Raw genomic sequence first — 15,219 nt, 5'->3', positions numbered from 1 at the left:
TTCAGGACGGACAGGACGTTCCTCCTCCTCTTCAGGACGGACAGGACGTTCCTCCTCCTCTTCAGGACTGACAGGACGTTCCTCCTCCTCTTCAGGACGTTCCTCCTCCTCTTCAGGATGGACAGGACGTTCCTCCCCCTCTTCAGGACGGACAGGACGTTCCTCCCCCTCTTCAGGACGGACAGGACGTTCCTCCCCCTCTTCAGGACGGACAGGAAGTTCCTCCTCCTCTTCAGGACGGACAGGACGTTCCTCCTCCTCTTCAGGACGGACAGGACGTTCCTCCTCCTCTTCAGGACGGACAGGACGTTCCTCCTCCTCTTCAGGACGGACAGGACGTTCCTCCTCCTCTTCAGGACGGACAGGACGTTCCTCCTCCTCTTCAGGACGGACAGGACGTTCCTCCTCCTCTTCAGGACGGACAGGACGTTCCTCCTCCTCTTCAGGACGGACAGGACGTTCCTCCTCCTCTTCAGGACGGACAGGACGTTCCTCCTCCTCTTCAGGACGGACAGGACGTTCCTCCTCTTCAGGACGGACAGGACGTTCCTCCTCTTCAGGACGGACAGGACGTTCCTCCTCTTCAGGACGGACAGGACGTTCCTCCTCTTCAGGACGGACAGGATGTTCCTCCTCTTCAGGACGGACAGGACGTTCCTCCTCCTCTTCAGGACGGACAGGACGTTCCTCCTCCTCTTCAAGACGGATAGGACGTTCCTCCTCCTCTTCAGGACGGACAGGACGTTCCTCCTCTTTAGGACGAACAGTACGTTCCTCCTCCTCTTCTTCAGGACGGACAGGACGTTCCTCCTCCTCTTCAGGACGGATAGGACGTTCCTCCCCCTCTTCAGGACGGACAGGACGTTCCTCCTCTTTAGGACGAACAGTACGTTCCTCCTCCTCTTCTTCAGGACGGACAGGACGTTCCTCCCCCTCTTCAGGACGGACAGGAAGTTCCTCCTCCTCTTCAGGACTGACAGGACATTCCTCCTCCTCTTCAGGACGGACAGGACGTTCCTCCTCCTCTTCAGGACGGACAGGACGTTCCTCCTCCTCTTCAGGACGGACAGGACGTTCCTCCTCCTCTTCAGGACGGACAGGACGTTCCTCCTCCTCTTCAGGACGGACAGGACGTTCCTCCTCTTTAGGACGAACATGACGTTCCTCCTCCTCTTCTTCAGGACGGACAGGACGTTCCTCCTCCTCTTCAGGACAGACAGGACGTTCCTCCTCCTCTTCAGGACGTTCCTCCTCCTCTTCAGGACGGACAGGACGTTCTTCCCCCTCTTCAGGACGGACAGGACGTTCTTCCCCCTCTTCAGGGCGGACAGGACGTTCCTCCCCCTCTTCAGGACGGACAGGACGTTCCTCCCCCTCTTCAGGACGGACAGGACGTTCCTCCCCCTCTTCAGGACGGACAGGACGTTCCTCCCCCTCTTCAGGACGGACAGGACGTTCCTCCTCCTCTTCAGGATGGACAGGACGTTCCTCCTCCTCTTCAGGATGTTCCTGCTCCTCTTCAGGACGGACAGGACGTTCCTCCCCCTCTTCAGGACGGATGGGATTTTCCTCCTCTTCAGGATGGACAGGACGTTCCTCCTCCTCTTCAGGACGTTCCTGCTCTTCAGGATGGACGTTCCTGCTCTTCAGGATGGACGTTCCTCCTCCTCAGAACGTTTGTTTTTCCCCATCTCCGATAGGTTTTCCCGCCCTTGGTTGCTAAGAGACGGTCCGCGGTGCCGCGTTGCACTCTGGTAGATGTAGTTACTTCTGTCGAATATCAACTACAGTTCCCAGCATGCTCGGCGCTCAGTGCGGCGCGCCGGAGATCACAGTCCCAGGTGCTGCCGGGAGCTGTGGTTCTTGTGGTGGGTCGGTGAATGCAGCTGGTATTCAGAAAACTACACTTCCCAGCAGCCTGTGCGGAGGTCGAACCCCGGTCTAGAGTGGCACACTCTAACAGCTGCTGCTCAGAACCATGCCGCGGGCCCGGAGGAGTGCAGCGGCCGCCAAAAAGGGCAGCGCCAGCCGCGGTAAGAACACGGGGCGTCTGTGCGGGGAGGGAGGGAGCGGCACCGAGGCTGCGACTGCTTCACTGATAACAGCTGTTACCGGAGACTGCGAGACCCTCAATGACCCTGACAGCAGATGCCCCCCCACCCCCCCTCTCCTGACAGCAGAAGCCCCCCCACCCCCCCCTCTCCTGACAGCAGAAGCCCCCCCACCCCCCCTCTCCTGACAGCAGAAGCCCCCCCACCCCCCCTCTCCTGACAGCAGAAGCCCCCCCACCCCCCCTCTCCTGACAGCAGAAGCCCCCCCACCCCCCCTCTCCTGACAGCAGAAGCCCCCCCACCCCCCTCTCCTGACAGCAGAAGCCCCCCCACCCCCCCTCTCCTGACAGCAGAAGCCCCCCCACCCCCCCTCTCCTGACAGCAGAAGCCCCCCCACCCCCCCTCTCCTGACAGCAGAAGCCCCCCCACCCCCCCTCTCCTGACAGCAGAAGCCCCCCCACCCCCCCTCTCCTGACAGCAGAAGACCCCCCCCTCTCCTGACAGCAGAAGACCCCCGCCCCCCCTCTCCTGACAGCAGAAGCCCCCCCTCCTCTCCCGACAGCAGAAGCCCCCCGCCCCCTCCTGGCGGCACGTGGAGAGCTGTGGTAGGTGGTGTTAGGGGGTCACCTTCCAGGGTTGTGCACTTCTGTATTGCGGGGGTCTGTGGGTTCATGCTTTCGCTGTGACCTCCTGTGTCCCCCCATCCTCCACCACAGGGTCCCTGAGACAAGAACTGCTGCAGCTGAAGCTGTCTGATAAACTCAACCTGAGCAAAGGTACCGCAGCATGTGCCACCCTCACGGTCATGGCGCTTCCCGCCATCTGTATCACCACCACAGAGCATGGCGCCGCGCCCACTGCCTGCTGTCCCTCCATGGCGCCGCCCCCACTGCCTGCTGTCCCTGCATGTCGCCGCCCCCGCTGCCTGCTGTCCCTGCATGGCGCCGCCCCCGCTGCCTGCTGTCCCTGCATGGCGCCGCCCCCGCTGCCTGCTGTCCCTGCATGGCGCCGCGCCCGCTGCCTGCTGTCCCTGCATGGCGCCGCGCCCGCTGCCTGCTGTCCCTGCATGGCGCCGCCTCCGCTGCCTGCTGTCCCTGCATGGCGCCGCCCCCGCTGCCTGCTGTCCCTGCATGGCGCCGCCCCCGCTGCCTGCTGTCCCTGCATGGCGCCGCCCCCGCTGCCTGCTGTCCCTGCATGGCGACGCCCCCGCTGCCTGCTGTCCCTGCATGGCGCCGCCCCCGCTGCCTGCTGTCCCTGCATGGCGCCGCCCCCGCTGCCTGCTGTCCCTGCATGGCGCCGTCCCTGCATGGCGCCGCCCCCGCTGTCCCTGCATGGCGCCGCCCCCGCTGCCTGCTGTCCCTGCATGGCGCCGCCCCCGCTGCCTGCTGTCCCTGCATGGCGCCGCCCCCGCTGCCTGCTGTCCCTGCATGGCGCCGCCCCCGCTGCCTGCTGTCCCTGCATGGCGCCGCCCCCGCTGCCTGCTGTCCCTGCATGGCGCCGCCCCCGCTGCCTGCTGTCCCTGCATGGCGCCGCCCCCGCTGCCTGCTGTCCCTGCATGGCGCCGCTGCCTGCTGTCCCTGCATGGCGCCGCTGCCTGCTGTCCCTGCATGGCGCCGCTGCCTGCTGTCCCTGCATGGCGCCGCTGCCTGCTGTCCCTGCATGGCGCCGCTGCCTGCTGTCCCTGCATGGCGCCGCTGCCTGCTGTCCCTGCATGGCGCCGCTGCCTGCTGTCCCTGCATGGCGCACCCTGTATTCGCACCACGCGTGGTCAGGCCGTAGTCACGTGGCACACTATGTATGGCGGCCATGTCGTTGTGTCCTCGTCCCCCGGATTCGTCGGCTGATACTTTGGTGCTGCAGTTCTGGGGGCTGCAGACACAAGTTTCCTGCCCTGCACTGTGATATAGAGGGTCTTGGGGGCGGCGCTGCCTGCGGCTCCGGCTCGTTCTTGGCCCCATGACGCGCGTCCTCTGAGTAATCACCAAACAATGATGATTTTTGCAGATTTTTAATACATTTGGGAAGACGATCTGAACATTGGGGTAACAGTCGGCGCATTTCTCACGCGTTGCTCCCATCGTGGGGAACAGACGCGGCCGGGTACGGTGCGCTCTGTGGTCAGTACAACCCCCGGGCCGATGGTGGCCCCGCCCCTTCCAGATGGCCACACCCACTTATCAGAAATGGCGCAAAGCAAATTAAATTCCATCTGTTGTGTTTTAGCTTCATCTAAGATCTCTGCTTCCTGTCAGTGAATTGTCTTCATCCAGAGGCTAAGAAGCTCTCCTGCTCACAGCTGAGGGTTTGTTACTATGTATCCTTGTAGATTAGAGCTGTGTAGAGCATTGTCCACATTGATACATTGTAACAGCCCCTCCGCTGTGTCAGCAGGACCAGAATGTTCCCATGTGCTGGCTATGAGAAGGGCGCAGGCGTTGTGCTCAGCATTGTCGGGGCCGGCGCTGCCTCTCACTGACTCCTGAGCTACTGATTATTCCCCAGCTCTGCTCACATGACTCTGCAGGGTTCCTGCGTACGGCTGCACACGCACAGCGCTTGTGACCGGTTCCTGTGCAGACCCCCGCAGTGCGGGCACGGCCTGGCTTCATGTTATGGGAAGGCCTCCATGACCTCGGGTCGTGGGCCGCTGTAGAGGGGTCCCGCAGTTCATGTGACGACTGCAGCTCAGATGTCTCGGGTCCCCGGCAGATCGAGTCCAAACAAGGATTTAAAGGAACGGTGCAAATTAAAGACGAGCTGATGCCCGAGCCGTCCCTGGCGTACAGTGTGCGCTCCGCCTTGTGCGCCTCCTCCGCATCCACTGATCGCACATCACCCCTGATACGTCTTATATCATTTCAGGGTCTCGGGCCGGCACGCGGGCGGACTCGGAGACCAGCGAGGATGAAGGTGCCAGTGACATCCTCAGTCACTGCAGCAGCGCCAGTGAGAGTGTCAGTGTGGCCGAGGAGGGCTCAGGTGAGTGGCCGCGCGGCGTCACAGCGCACACTACACGGGCTGAAATGTGACGGATTATAACCCCCATCAGGCAGTGACGCGCAGGACGTGCTGTCTGCTCAGGAGCAGCGAGAAGACAAGCTGAAGGAAGACATCGACAGGCTTACTGATAAGAGGTGAGGTGTCGGCACTGTGGCGCAGCGAGGTTTCTGAGTCTTCTGTCTTCTAATCACTGGTACTTGCTTACAGCGCAAAAACCCGAGTGACGGCCCTGAGCAGCATGCGGCTCGCTCTGTCCTCCCAGGTCCTCAGCGATTTCCTGGCAGAGAGAAGAGTCACCCTCACTGACGCCCTGGAGCGGTGCCTGAAAAAAGGTAACAACATCCTGGCTGTGATGATAGAACTCCCCATGTCCCAGTACACCGGCCGTCCATCACCGGAGATCAGCGGTGACATCACCAGAGATCAGCGGTGACATCACCGGAGATCAGCGGTGACATCACTGAGAATGCCTCCTATCCATCACCAGAGATCAGAGGTGACATCACTGAGAATGTCTCCTATCCATCACCAGAGATCAGCGGTGACATCACTGAGAATGTCTCCTATCCATCACCAGAGGTGACATCACTGAGAATGTCTCCTATCCATCACCAGAGATCAGCGGTGACATCACTGAGAATGTCTCCTATCCATCACCAGAGATCAGAGGTGACATCACTGAGAATGTCTCCTATCCATCACCAGAGATCAGCGGTGACATCACTGAGAATGCCTCCTATCCATCACCAGAGATCAGCGGTGACACCAGCCACTAAGTAACCCTCTGCTTTCTGCTTCCTTTCTAGGGAAGGATGAGGAGCAGTCTCTGGCCGCCGCTGTCCTCTCTCTTCTCTGTGTACAGCTGGGTTCTGGATCGGAGGGTGAAGATGTCTTCCACAGTCTGAGGCCGCTCCTCGTCACCATCCTGACTGACTGCAGCGCTGGAGTGGCGGCTCGGCAGGGTGTAAGTCGGGGATGGATGGTGGTGACTGATACGCGGATGTGCAGCTCCTCATCACTCCCTTCTCTTGCAGTGCGCCTCCGCCCTTGGCCTGTGCTGCTTTATTGCTGCTGCGGATGTGGAGGTACGGCGCTTGTTTTTTATCCTGCCCCTAATGCAGGGAGCAGGGGGTTAGATCACATTGGTGCGGGGTTCTGGGGATGGCTCCTTTGGATGTGGTTAGTGCCCCGGCTGCCCCGTCATCCTGAGGTTCGGTGGGTCCGGCCGGGTGATATCTGGGCCCCGGTGACACTTGTGCGCTGTCAGTATAATGAGGGTGACGGCGATCTGCGTCTCTTCCAGGATCTGCTCTCCTGTCTCTGCGTCCTGGAGGGAATATTAACTGTACTGTACGCCGAGAACAACGGCACCCCGCCAACTCAGCAGGGCCTGGTGTGTGCCGCCATGCAGTCCTGGGCACTGCTGCTGACCATCTGCCCCGCCAGCCGGATCGAGAAGACGCTGGAGAGGTGAGCGCCAACAACCGGACCGTATACATCCCATGTAGTGATATGGCGCATGGTGTAACCCGGGCGTCTCCTGTACATAATGATATATGTACAGCTGGTATAACCTGGGCATCTCCTGTATATAATTATATATGTACAGCCGGTATAACCTGGGCATCTCCTGTATATAATTATATATGTACAGCCGGTATAACCTGGGCATCTCCTGTATATAATTCTATATGTACAGCTGGTATAACCAGGGCATCTCCTGTATATAATTATATATGTACAGCCGGTATAACCTGGGCATCTCCTGTATATTTAATTATATATGTACAGCCGGTGTAACCCGGGCGTCTCCTGTATATAATGATATATGTACAGCCGGTATAACCTGGGCATCTCCTGTATATAATTATATATGTACAGCCGGTATAACCTGGGCATCTCCTGTATATAATTCTATATGTACAGCTGGTATAACCAGGGCATCTCCTGTATATAATTATATATGTACAGCCGGTATAACCTGGGTGTCTCCTGTATATAATTATATATGTACAGCCGGTATAACCTGGGTGTCTCGTGTATGTGTGCATATACAGTTGTGTGATGTGTTCACCCCCTTCCCAATTTCCTAGTCTTTTCCATGTTTGTCACTTGAATGTTTCCGATCACCAAACCAATGTAAATAATAGACGATAACACAAGTAATCACACAATGCAGTTTATAAATGAAGGTCTTCATTATTAAGGGAAAAAGAAATCCAAACCTCCAGGGTCCTGTGTGAGAGTGATTTCCCCCTAAACCTAATACCTGGTTGGACCCTTAGCAGCAACAACTGCAATCCAGCGTCTGTGATAACTGACAATGAGTCTTTACAATGCTCTGGGGGGATTTTGGCCGCTCCTCTCTGCAGTATTGCTGTAATTCCGCCACATTGGAGGTTTCTGAGCATGAATCGCCTTTTTAAAGTCATTATAGCATCTCAATCGGATTAAGGCCAGGACTCTGACTAGGCCACTCCAAAGTCTTTTTTTTTTTTTTTAAGCCATGCAGAGGTGGACTTGCTGATGCATTTTGGATCATTGTCCTGCTGCATAACCCAAATGCTCTTCAGCTAGAAATCACAAATAGATGGACGGTGGACGGACATTCTCCTTCAGGATTTTCTGGTTGACAGCAGAATTCATGGTTCCATTTACCAAAGCAAGTCTTCCAGGTCCTGAAGCAGCAGAACAGACCCGGACCATCACACTACCGCCACCATATTTTACTGTTGGTATGATGCTCCTTTTCTGAAATGCTGCGTTACTTCTACACCAGATGTAATGGGACAAACATGTTCCAAAAAGATCAACTTTTGTCTCGTCAGTCCACAGAGTATTCTCCCAAAAGTCTTGGGGATCATCATTATGTTTCCTGGCAAAATGGAGATGAGCAGTTCTGTTCTTATTGCTCAGCAGTGGTTTTTATCTTGGGTCTCTGCCATGCAGCCATTATTGCCCAGTCTCTTGCTTATGATGGAGTCATGAACACTGACCTTCACTGAGGCCTGCAGTTCTTTGGATGTTGTTGTGGGGCGTTTTGTGACCTCTTGGATGAGTCGTCGCTGCGCTCTTGGTGTAATTTTGTAGACTGGCCGCTCCTGGGAAGGTTCACCACTGCTCCATGTTTCAGCCATTTGTGGATAATGGCTCTCACTGTGGTTCGCTGGAGTCAAAAAAAACTTTTGTGGCTTTATAACCTTTCCCAGACTGACAGATCTTAATTACTTTGTCTCATTTGTTCCAGAATTTCTTTGGATCGCGGCATGATGTCTAGCTTTTGAGGAACTTTTGGTCTACTACACTGTCAGACAGGCCCTATATAAGTGATTTCTTGATTGAGAACAGGAACAGGTGTGGCAGTAATCAGCAACCTATATAGAAAGAAACACCAGAGATAATAATTTTTATAAACTGAGGAAAAACACTATAGAAATGAACCCTTAAATTCCATCAGACCAGATTATATTAAATAAAATATATTTTTTTATTAAAAATAAATTGCAATCACAAAAAACATCACCAAAACGTATGGAAATTTTTATTATTACAAAAATTGTATAATCTACAACAGATATTTATTTATTAAGAATATAAAACATACAACTATAGATAATATGTATCTTCTCCAATCGAGGTTTACTTGGGGATAGATAAAAATATATATATATAAAAATCCCGTATGTGCAAGACAGGGCAAGTCCAAACTGATCAGTATAATAAACATAAAAATATATATAATGCAGCAAATAATAATTTAATAATATAATATGTGATAAAAATCAGTCAAATGAATTTGTGAATAATATGTGTGTATATCCATATATACACACACACCTATTGTGTGCAGCAAAATAAATCAATTCATAATAAAGTGCAATAGTGCAATAAAAAATAAATTGCATACAAAACAACCAGTGTGTCCACAAAAGTTGTGAGCCAAAAACAAAAAACAAATATTTATATATTACCCAGTAAAAGCGCTGCCAAATGTGCCAAAATATATTATGAATACTGACCAGTTAGGAGTACCACTGCCCTGCACACAGGAATCAGGCCTGGGTGTGGCTAGGGAAGGTGACCTCCGCTTCCCAAAGATGTGATAACCCACAAATACATTATGTTTAAGGGTAAGTTCACACAGGGCATATTTGCTGCTTTTTTTTTTTCTGCGGCAAAACCTGATCTTCTTGGCAGGAAAGAAGCGTTTTTGCTGCGTTTTTTTTCTTTGTCCATGCTAATGTCCTTGAATTTTCAGCAGCAAAAACGCAGCAAATAATGATACCTGCGTTTTTTCAACACCCATTCAAGTCATTGGGTGAAAAACGCAGCAAAGCCGCAGAAAAGTGACGCGCTCTGTCCAAAAAACGCAGCAAAGCACAAAATACTGATCACACAAAAAACCAATGTGTGCAGGAGATTTCTGAAATCTCATAGGCTTTGCTGGTACTGTAAAGAGCAGCTGAAAATTAGCATAAAAACACAGCAAAAACGCCCTGTGTGAACTGACCCTAAAGGTGGGGAGGGGGCAATCACGTTCTCACACAGGGCCCTGTTGGTTTGGATTTTCCCTTAATAATTAAAACCTTCATTTATAAACTGCATTTGGTGATTGTGATTTTTTTTGTTATGTTTGTCTAATATTTACATTTGTTTGGTGATCGGAAACATTTAAATGTTGCAAACATGGAAAAGAATAGGAAATCGGGAAGGGGGTGAACACTATCGCACAACTGTATGTATGTATTGTCTGCTATAACCTGGGCATCTCCTGTGTATGTATAGCTGCTATAACCCGGGCATCTCCTGTGTATGTATAGCTGCTATAACCCGGGCATCTCCTGTGTATGTATAGCTGCTATAACCCGGGCATCTCCTGTGTATGTATAGCTGCTATAACCCGGGCATCTCCTGTGTATGTATAGCTGCTATAACCCGGGCATCTCCTGTGTATGTATAGCTGCTATAACCTGGGCATCTCCTGTGTATGTATAGCTGCTATAACCCGGGCATCTCCTGTGTATGTATAGCTGCTATAACCTGGGCATCTCCTGTGTATGTATAGCTGCTATAACCCGGGCATCTCCTGTGTATGTATAGCTGCTATAACCTGGGCATCTCCTGTGTATGTATAGCTGCTATAACCCGGGCATCTCCTGTGTATGTATAGCTGCTATAACCTGGGCATCTCCTGTGTATGTATAGCTGCTATAACCCGGGCATCTCCTGTGTATGTATAGCTGCTATAACCCGGGCATCTCCTGTGTATGTATAGCTGCTATAACTTGGGCATCTCCTGTGTATGTATAGCTGCTATAACCCGGGCATCTCCTGTGTATGTATAGCTGCTATAACCCGGGCATCTCCTGTGTATGTATAGCTGCTATAACCCGGGCATCTCCTGTGTATGTATAGCTGCTATAACCTGGGCATCTCCTGTGTATGTATAGCTGCTATAACTTGGGCATCTCCTGTGTATGTATAGCTGCTATAATCCGGGCATCTCCTGTGTATGTATAGCTGCTATAACCCGGGCATCTCCTGTGTATATAACTGCTATAACCTGGGCATCTCCTGTGTATGTATAGCTGCTATAACCTGGGCATCTCCTGTGTATGTATAGCTGCTATAACCTGGGCATCTCCAGTGTATATAGCTGCTATAACCCGGGCATCTCCTGTGTATGTATAGCTGCTATAACTTGGGCATCTCCTGTGTATGTATAACTGTGTATGTATAGCTGCTATAACTTGGGCATCTCCTGTGTATATAACTGCTATAACCCGGGCATCTCCTGTGTATACAACTGCTATAACGGGGCATGTGATATTAATGTGGCGTCCTCCTGTCCCGCAGCCATCTTCCTCGCCTGTCCGGCGTCCTGGCCTGTGAGAGCGTCGGCCTCCGTATCGCTGCCGGCGAGTCGCTGGCTCTTCTGTACGAGCTGGCCCGTGACCTGGAGGTGGGTCTCGCCTGGGGGTCCGTGTACTTGTGAACATGTCGGACCCCTGTGTCTGAGCGTCGCCCTCTGTTCCCGCAGGAGGATTTCTACTCCGAGGCCACGGACGCGCTGTGTGTGACATTGAAGCAGCTGGCCACCGACAGCAACAAGTACCGAGCCAAGAGCGACCGCAGGAAGCAGCGCTCCGTCTTCCGGGACGTCCTGCACTACATTGAGGTAGCGTGTCACTGTGGAGCGGAGCGGCGGCGGAGGACTGGGCGGCGGAGGACTGGGCGGCGGAGGACTGGGCGGCGGAGGACTGGGCGGCGGAGGACTGGTTGTGCCGGGGCCGCTCACCTTGGACGTGACAGATCCGTCTCCTGGGATCGGGCACAGAGCGGACATTTCTAGGGCGTCCTGCACTACTGCCCCCCATAGATGATGGGGGCGACGCCACCGCCCTGGCTGTGCCTACATTACAGGAGATCGGATCCCCCCTTTAATGAACGTTGCGGATTATTGGTCGCTGGATTATCGGAATGACTGGAAACCTTTCTCCCTCCACAGAGCAGCGAATACCAGGCGGAGACCATAAAGTTTGGTCTGGAAGTGATGTACGTGGACAGCTGGGCGCGGCGGCGGACGTACGGCTTGTTTAAAGACGCCCTCGGCTCAGGAGTGCGCCACCACCTGCAGGTACGTCCTGGCCGCTGAGAAGTGGCGCCACCCGCAGCCCAGACCCTGACACTGTCTTATGTCTCCACCCAGTGCAACGAGGTTCTGAGGGACATCTTCTCACTGGGACCCCCGCTGGTCCTGGACGCCGCAGCAATCAAAGCCAGTAAAATCTCAAGAGTGGAGAAGGTAACGCCCCGGGGGCTCGTGTAATGCCTGGGGGGGGGGTGCTCGTGTAATGCCTGGGGGGGCTCGTGTAATGCCTGGGGGGGCTCGTGTAATGCCTGGGGGGGCTCGTGTAATGCCTGGGGGGGCTCGTGTAATGCCTGGGGGGGCTCGTGTAATGCCTGGGGGGGCTCGTGTAATGCCTGGTGGGGCTCGTTTAATGCCTGGTGGGGCTCGTGTAATGCCTGGGGGGGGGGCTCGTGTAATGCCTGGTGGGGCTCGTGTAATGCCTGGGGGGGGGGCTCGTGTAATGCCCGGTGGGGCTCGTGTAATGCCCCGGGGGGGGGGTGGGGCTCGTGTAATGCCCCGGGGGGGGGTGGGGCTCGTGTAATGCCCCGGGGGGGGGGGGGGGCCTCGTGTAATGCCCCGGGGGGGGGGGGGGGGGGGGGGGGGCTCGTGTAATGCCCCGGGGGGGGGGGGGGGGGCTCGTGTAATACCCGGGGGGGGGGCTCGCGTAACGCCTGGGGGGGGGGGGGCTCGCGTAACGCCTGGGGGGGGGGGGGGCTCGCGTAACGCCTGGGGGGGGGGGGGGGGCTCGCGTAATGCCCGAGGAGGAGGGGGGGCTCGCGTGTTCCTGGGGGCACTCGTGTGTTTCTGGGGGGCTCATGTAACTTGTCTCGTCTAGTGAAAGCTCCGTGATTCATGTGGTGCCACGCTGCACTCCTTGCTGTCAGTGGATGGAAACACTTGTGCTCAGCTAGGTGCCAGATTCATTCTAGACAGTCAGCTGGGAGTTTGTTACAATGTATCAGTGCAGGCTACAGCGATCATTGTCTATTGCACCAAACCCACAGCTGTGAGCAGAGTAGGTGACGCGGCGGCTCCGCTCCTGCTCTGCGCACCGATATTTCCATTCAGTATCAGTAAGCAGAAACTGTGTAAATGTGGAGGAATTGAGACCCAGGTGATGAGATCTGCAGAACATTTCTGTGATCTAGTGATCCTCGCAGCAGATCTCCCTGTACATGTGCGATCACACAGATGCCTGGATTAATTACTGGTGCGATGTTGTGTGCTCTGCTCACATCCAGAGCTGCATTCATAGTTCAGCTCCGTCCCTGCGCCCTGACATCTCCCTGCTGCCCCCTGCTGGTTCGGCTGCGTCTGGGTATTTACCTCTCTTCTCCTTATTGTTCCCTCAGCATTTGGTCAATTCTGCCGCCTTCAAAGCCAGAACTAAAGCGCGGAGCCGGGTCCGGGACAAGCGCGCGGACGTTTTATAGGCGGCTGCTGTCGCTCCAGGAGTCGGCCGCGTCCCACTGACCGCTGTATGTATGTAGTGCCCTCCTGTGGCCGGAGGAATGATCTGCAGCCCAGAGCGTGGCTCCGAGAAGAGGGTAATGGCCGCTGCGCTGGTGACGGCCGGATGTTTTTATGAAGACTCGTGATTTTAGATTGATGGCCGGAGCCGCGTCTGTCCGGAGCGCCCCCACCAACGTGCTTTATCCAACGTGAGCGTCCGCCGCAGAACGCCGACCGGAAAACCTCTAGAAAGAAGAGGCCGGTGGTGAAGGGGCATGCTGCTGTCTGTCACTGGTTGTCTCCTGCCGCCGCTGCGTGAAGGGAGGGTTAACGAGGTTTTAGGAGATGATTTTAGCCAAAAATCTGTGGATCTGGGGCCCAGGGGAGAAGACCATGCAGACCCCCGATATCTGAGCTGCAGGGGCGGGTAAGGCGGCTCAGGAAGAAGAGGAGCTGCACTCGCCAAGGAACAAGGGGTTAACAAGCAATCACAGCTGCCCTCCTCCACCCACAGTGTGTTATCAATTCCTGCACCATGCTGCGCCCCCCCAGAGGAGCGCAGCCCCCCCAGAGGAGCGCAGCCCCCCCAGAGGAGCGCAGACCGGGAAAGTCTACAGTGAGAATGTCGCAGCTGCACTGTAATGTGTACAGATATGTTGTGGCTGGAAGGTATTCTCCTCCAGAGCTGCACTCACTATTCTGCTGGTGTAGTCACTGTGTACAGATATGTTGTGGCTGGAAGGTATTCTCCAGAGCTGCACTCACTATTCTGCTGGTGTAGTCACTGTGTACAGATATGTTGTGGCTGGAAGGTATTCTCCTCCAGAGCTGCACTCACTATTCTGCTGGTGTAGTCACTGTGTACAGATATGTTGTGGCTGGAAGGTTTTCTCCTCCAGAGCTGCACTCACTATTCTGCTGGTGTAGTCACTGTGTACAGATATGTTGTGGCTGGAAGGTATTCTCCTCCAGAGCTGCACTCACTATTCTGCTGGTGTAGTCACTGTGTACAGATATGTTGTGGCTGGAAGGTTTTCTCCTCCAGAGCTGCACTCACTATTCTGCTGGTGTAGTCACTGTGTACAGATATGTTGTGGCTGGAAGGTATTCTCCTCCAGAGCTGCACTCACTATTCTGCTGGTGTAGTCACTGTGTACAGATATGTTGTGGCTGGAAGGTTTTCTCCTCCAGAGCTGCACTCACTATTCTGCTGGTGTAGTCACTGTGTACAGATATGTTGTGGCTGGAAGGTATTCTCCTCCAGAGCTGCACTCACTATTCTGCTGGTGTAGTCACTGTGTACAGATATGTTGTGGCTGGAAGGTTTTCTCCTCCAGAGCTGCACTCACTATTCTGCTGGTGTAGTCACTGTGTACAGATATGTTGTGGCTGGAAGGTATTCTCCTCCAGAGCTGCACTCACTATTCTGCTGGTGTAGTCACTGTGTACAGATATGTTGTGGCTGGAAGGTTTTCTCCTCCAGAATCCTGACTGATCCTTTACAGACGTATTAGACCTCGGCATCGTATAGAATGTTGCAGCTGACAGTGACGTTTTTATCTTATTTATTTTTGTACGGAGAAGGGTCGATGTTCTTGTGAGTTTCCTGCCTCTGGCGCGGTCCGATCATGCACAATGGCCGCTCTGCCCCATCATCGCTTCCTTGCTCATCACTGGGATGATTTCCTGGTGTATACACTGATCCTTCGTTCCCATCTGCTGCGTCTGGATTTCCTATACAGAGAATTTCCCCTTAAAACAAAATGTTGCTAATTTTATATAGTGCAGTAATTTGACAACCAATATGGCCGCCATCCTGTGCAGTCTGCCTCCAGCTTTCCCAGGGGCCTGACAGGTTAGTTTCCATGTTTTTTTTCTAGTAATAACAAGCTAAGCTAAGGGTTAGTTTCAGGACTTGAGGTCAGCTGGGTGTTTTCTCTGAAGTCGGACATATTTTTTGTCACCCAGCTTTCTTGGGAGCAGGAATGATGAATATTTTTAGGTCCTGGGTACTTGAAGGGAAAATCCTCTGCTCTTTCGTCACTCGCCTCTAGGTGATGTCCTGTGCCTCATCCGCCGTCTTCG

General features: G+C 54.2%; 1 protein-coding gene across 2 annotated transcripts; it reads left to right on the top strand.

Moving 5' to 3' along the window:
- Positions 1-1,859: 1,859 nt before the first annotated feature.
- IFRD2 (interferon related developmental regulator 2) lies at positions 1,860-13,876 on the top strand. 2 transcript variants are annotated; one of them, XM_077277081.1, is made up of 13 exons: positions 1,860-2,033; positions 2,768-2,827; positions 4,914-5,030; positions 5,101-5,185; positions 5,259-5,383; positions 5,858-6,015; positions 6,086-6,136; positions 6,355-6,521; positions 10,908-11,013; positions 11,092-11,229; positions 11,560-11,688; positions 11,761-11,856; positions 13,035-13,876. In XM_077277081.1, the coding sequence occupies exons 1-13, from the start codon at positions 1,979-1,981 to the stop codon at positions 13,113-13,115; spliced, it is 1,368 nt and encodes a 455-aa protein (XP_077133196.1). In that variant the 5' UTR covers positions 1,860-1,978; the 3' UTR covers positions 13,116-13,876. The 2 variants fall into 2 exon arrangements, with proteins under 2 accessions (XP_077133196.1, XP_077133197.1); XM_077277082.1 differs by lacking the exon at positions 2,768-2,827 and having other exon boundaries at positions 1,861-2,033.
- The last annotated feature ends 1,343 nt before the right edge of the window (positions 13,877-15,219 follow it).

The sequence above is a fragment of the Ranitomeya variabilis genome, chromosome 8 (genome assembly GCF_051348905.1).
Source record: "Ranitomeya variabilis isolate aRanVar5 chromosome 8, aRanVar5.hap1, whole genome shotgun sequence".
Taxonomy (NCBI): Eukaryota; Metazoa; Chordata; class Amphibia; order Anura; family Dendrobatidae; genus Ranitomeya; species Ranitomeya variabilis.
The sequence above is the reverse complement of the archived record's forward strand: the minus strand, read 5'-3'. Positions and strand labels throughout refer to the sequence as shown.

What these genes read in the sequence shown, in the direction of transcription:
- IFRD2 (XM_077277081.1), top strand. Translation starts at nt 1,979, where the DNA reads ATGCCGCGGGCCCGGAGGAGTGCAGCGGCCGCCAAAAAGGGCAGCGCC. An exon ending in GAGTGGCGGCTCGGCAGGGT is followed by an intron (nt 6,016 to 6,085) that starts GTAAGTCGGGGA and finishes CTTCTCTTGCAG; the next exon opens with TGCGCCTCCGCCCTTGGCCT. An exon ending in GAGTGCGCCACCACCTGCAG is followed by an intron (nt 11,689 to 11,760) that starts GTACGTCCTGGC and finishes GTCTCCACCCAG; the next exon opens with TGCAACGAGGTTCTGAGGGA.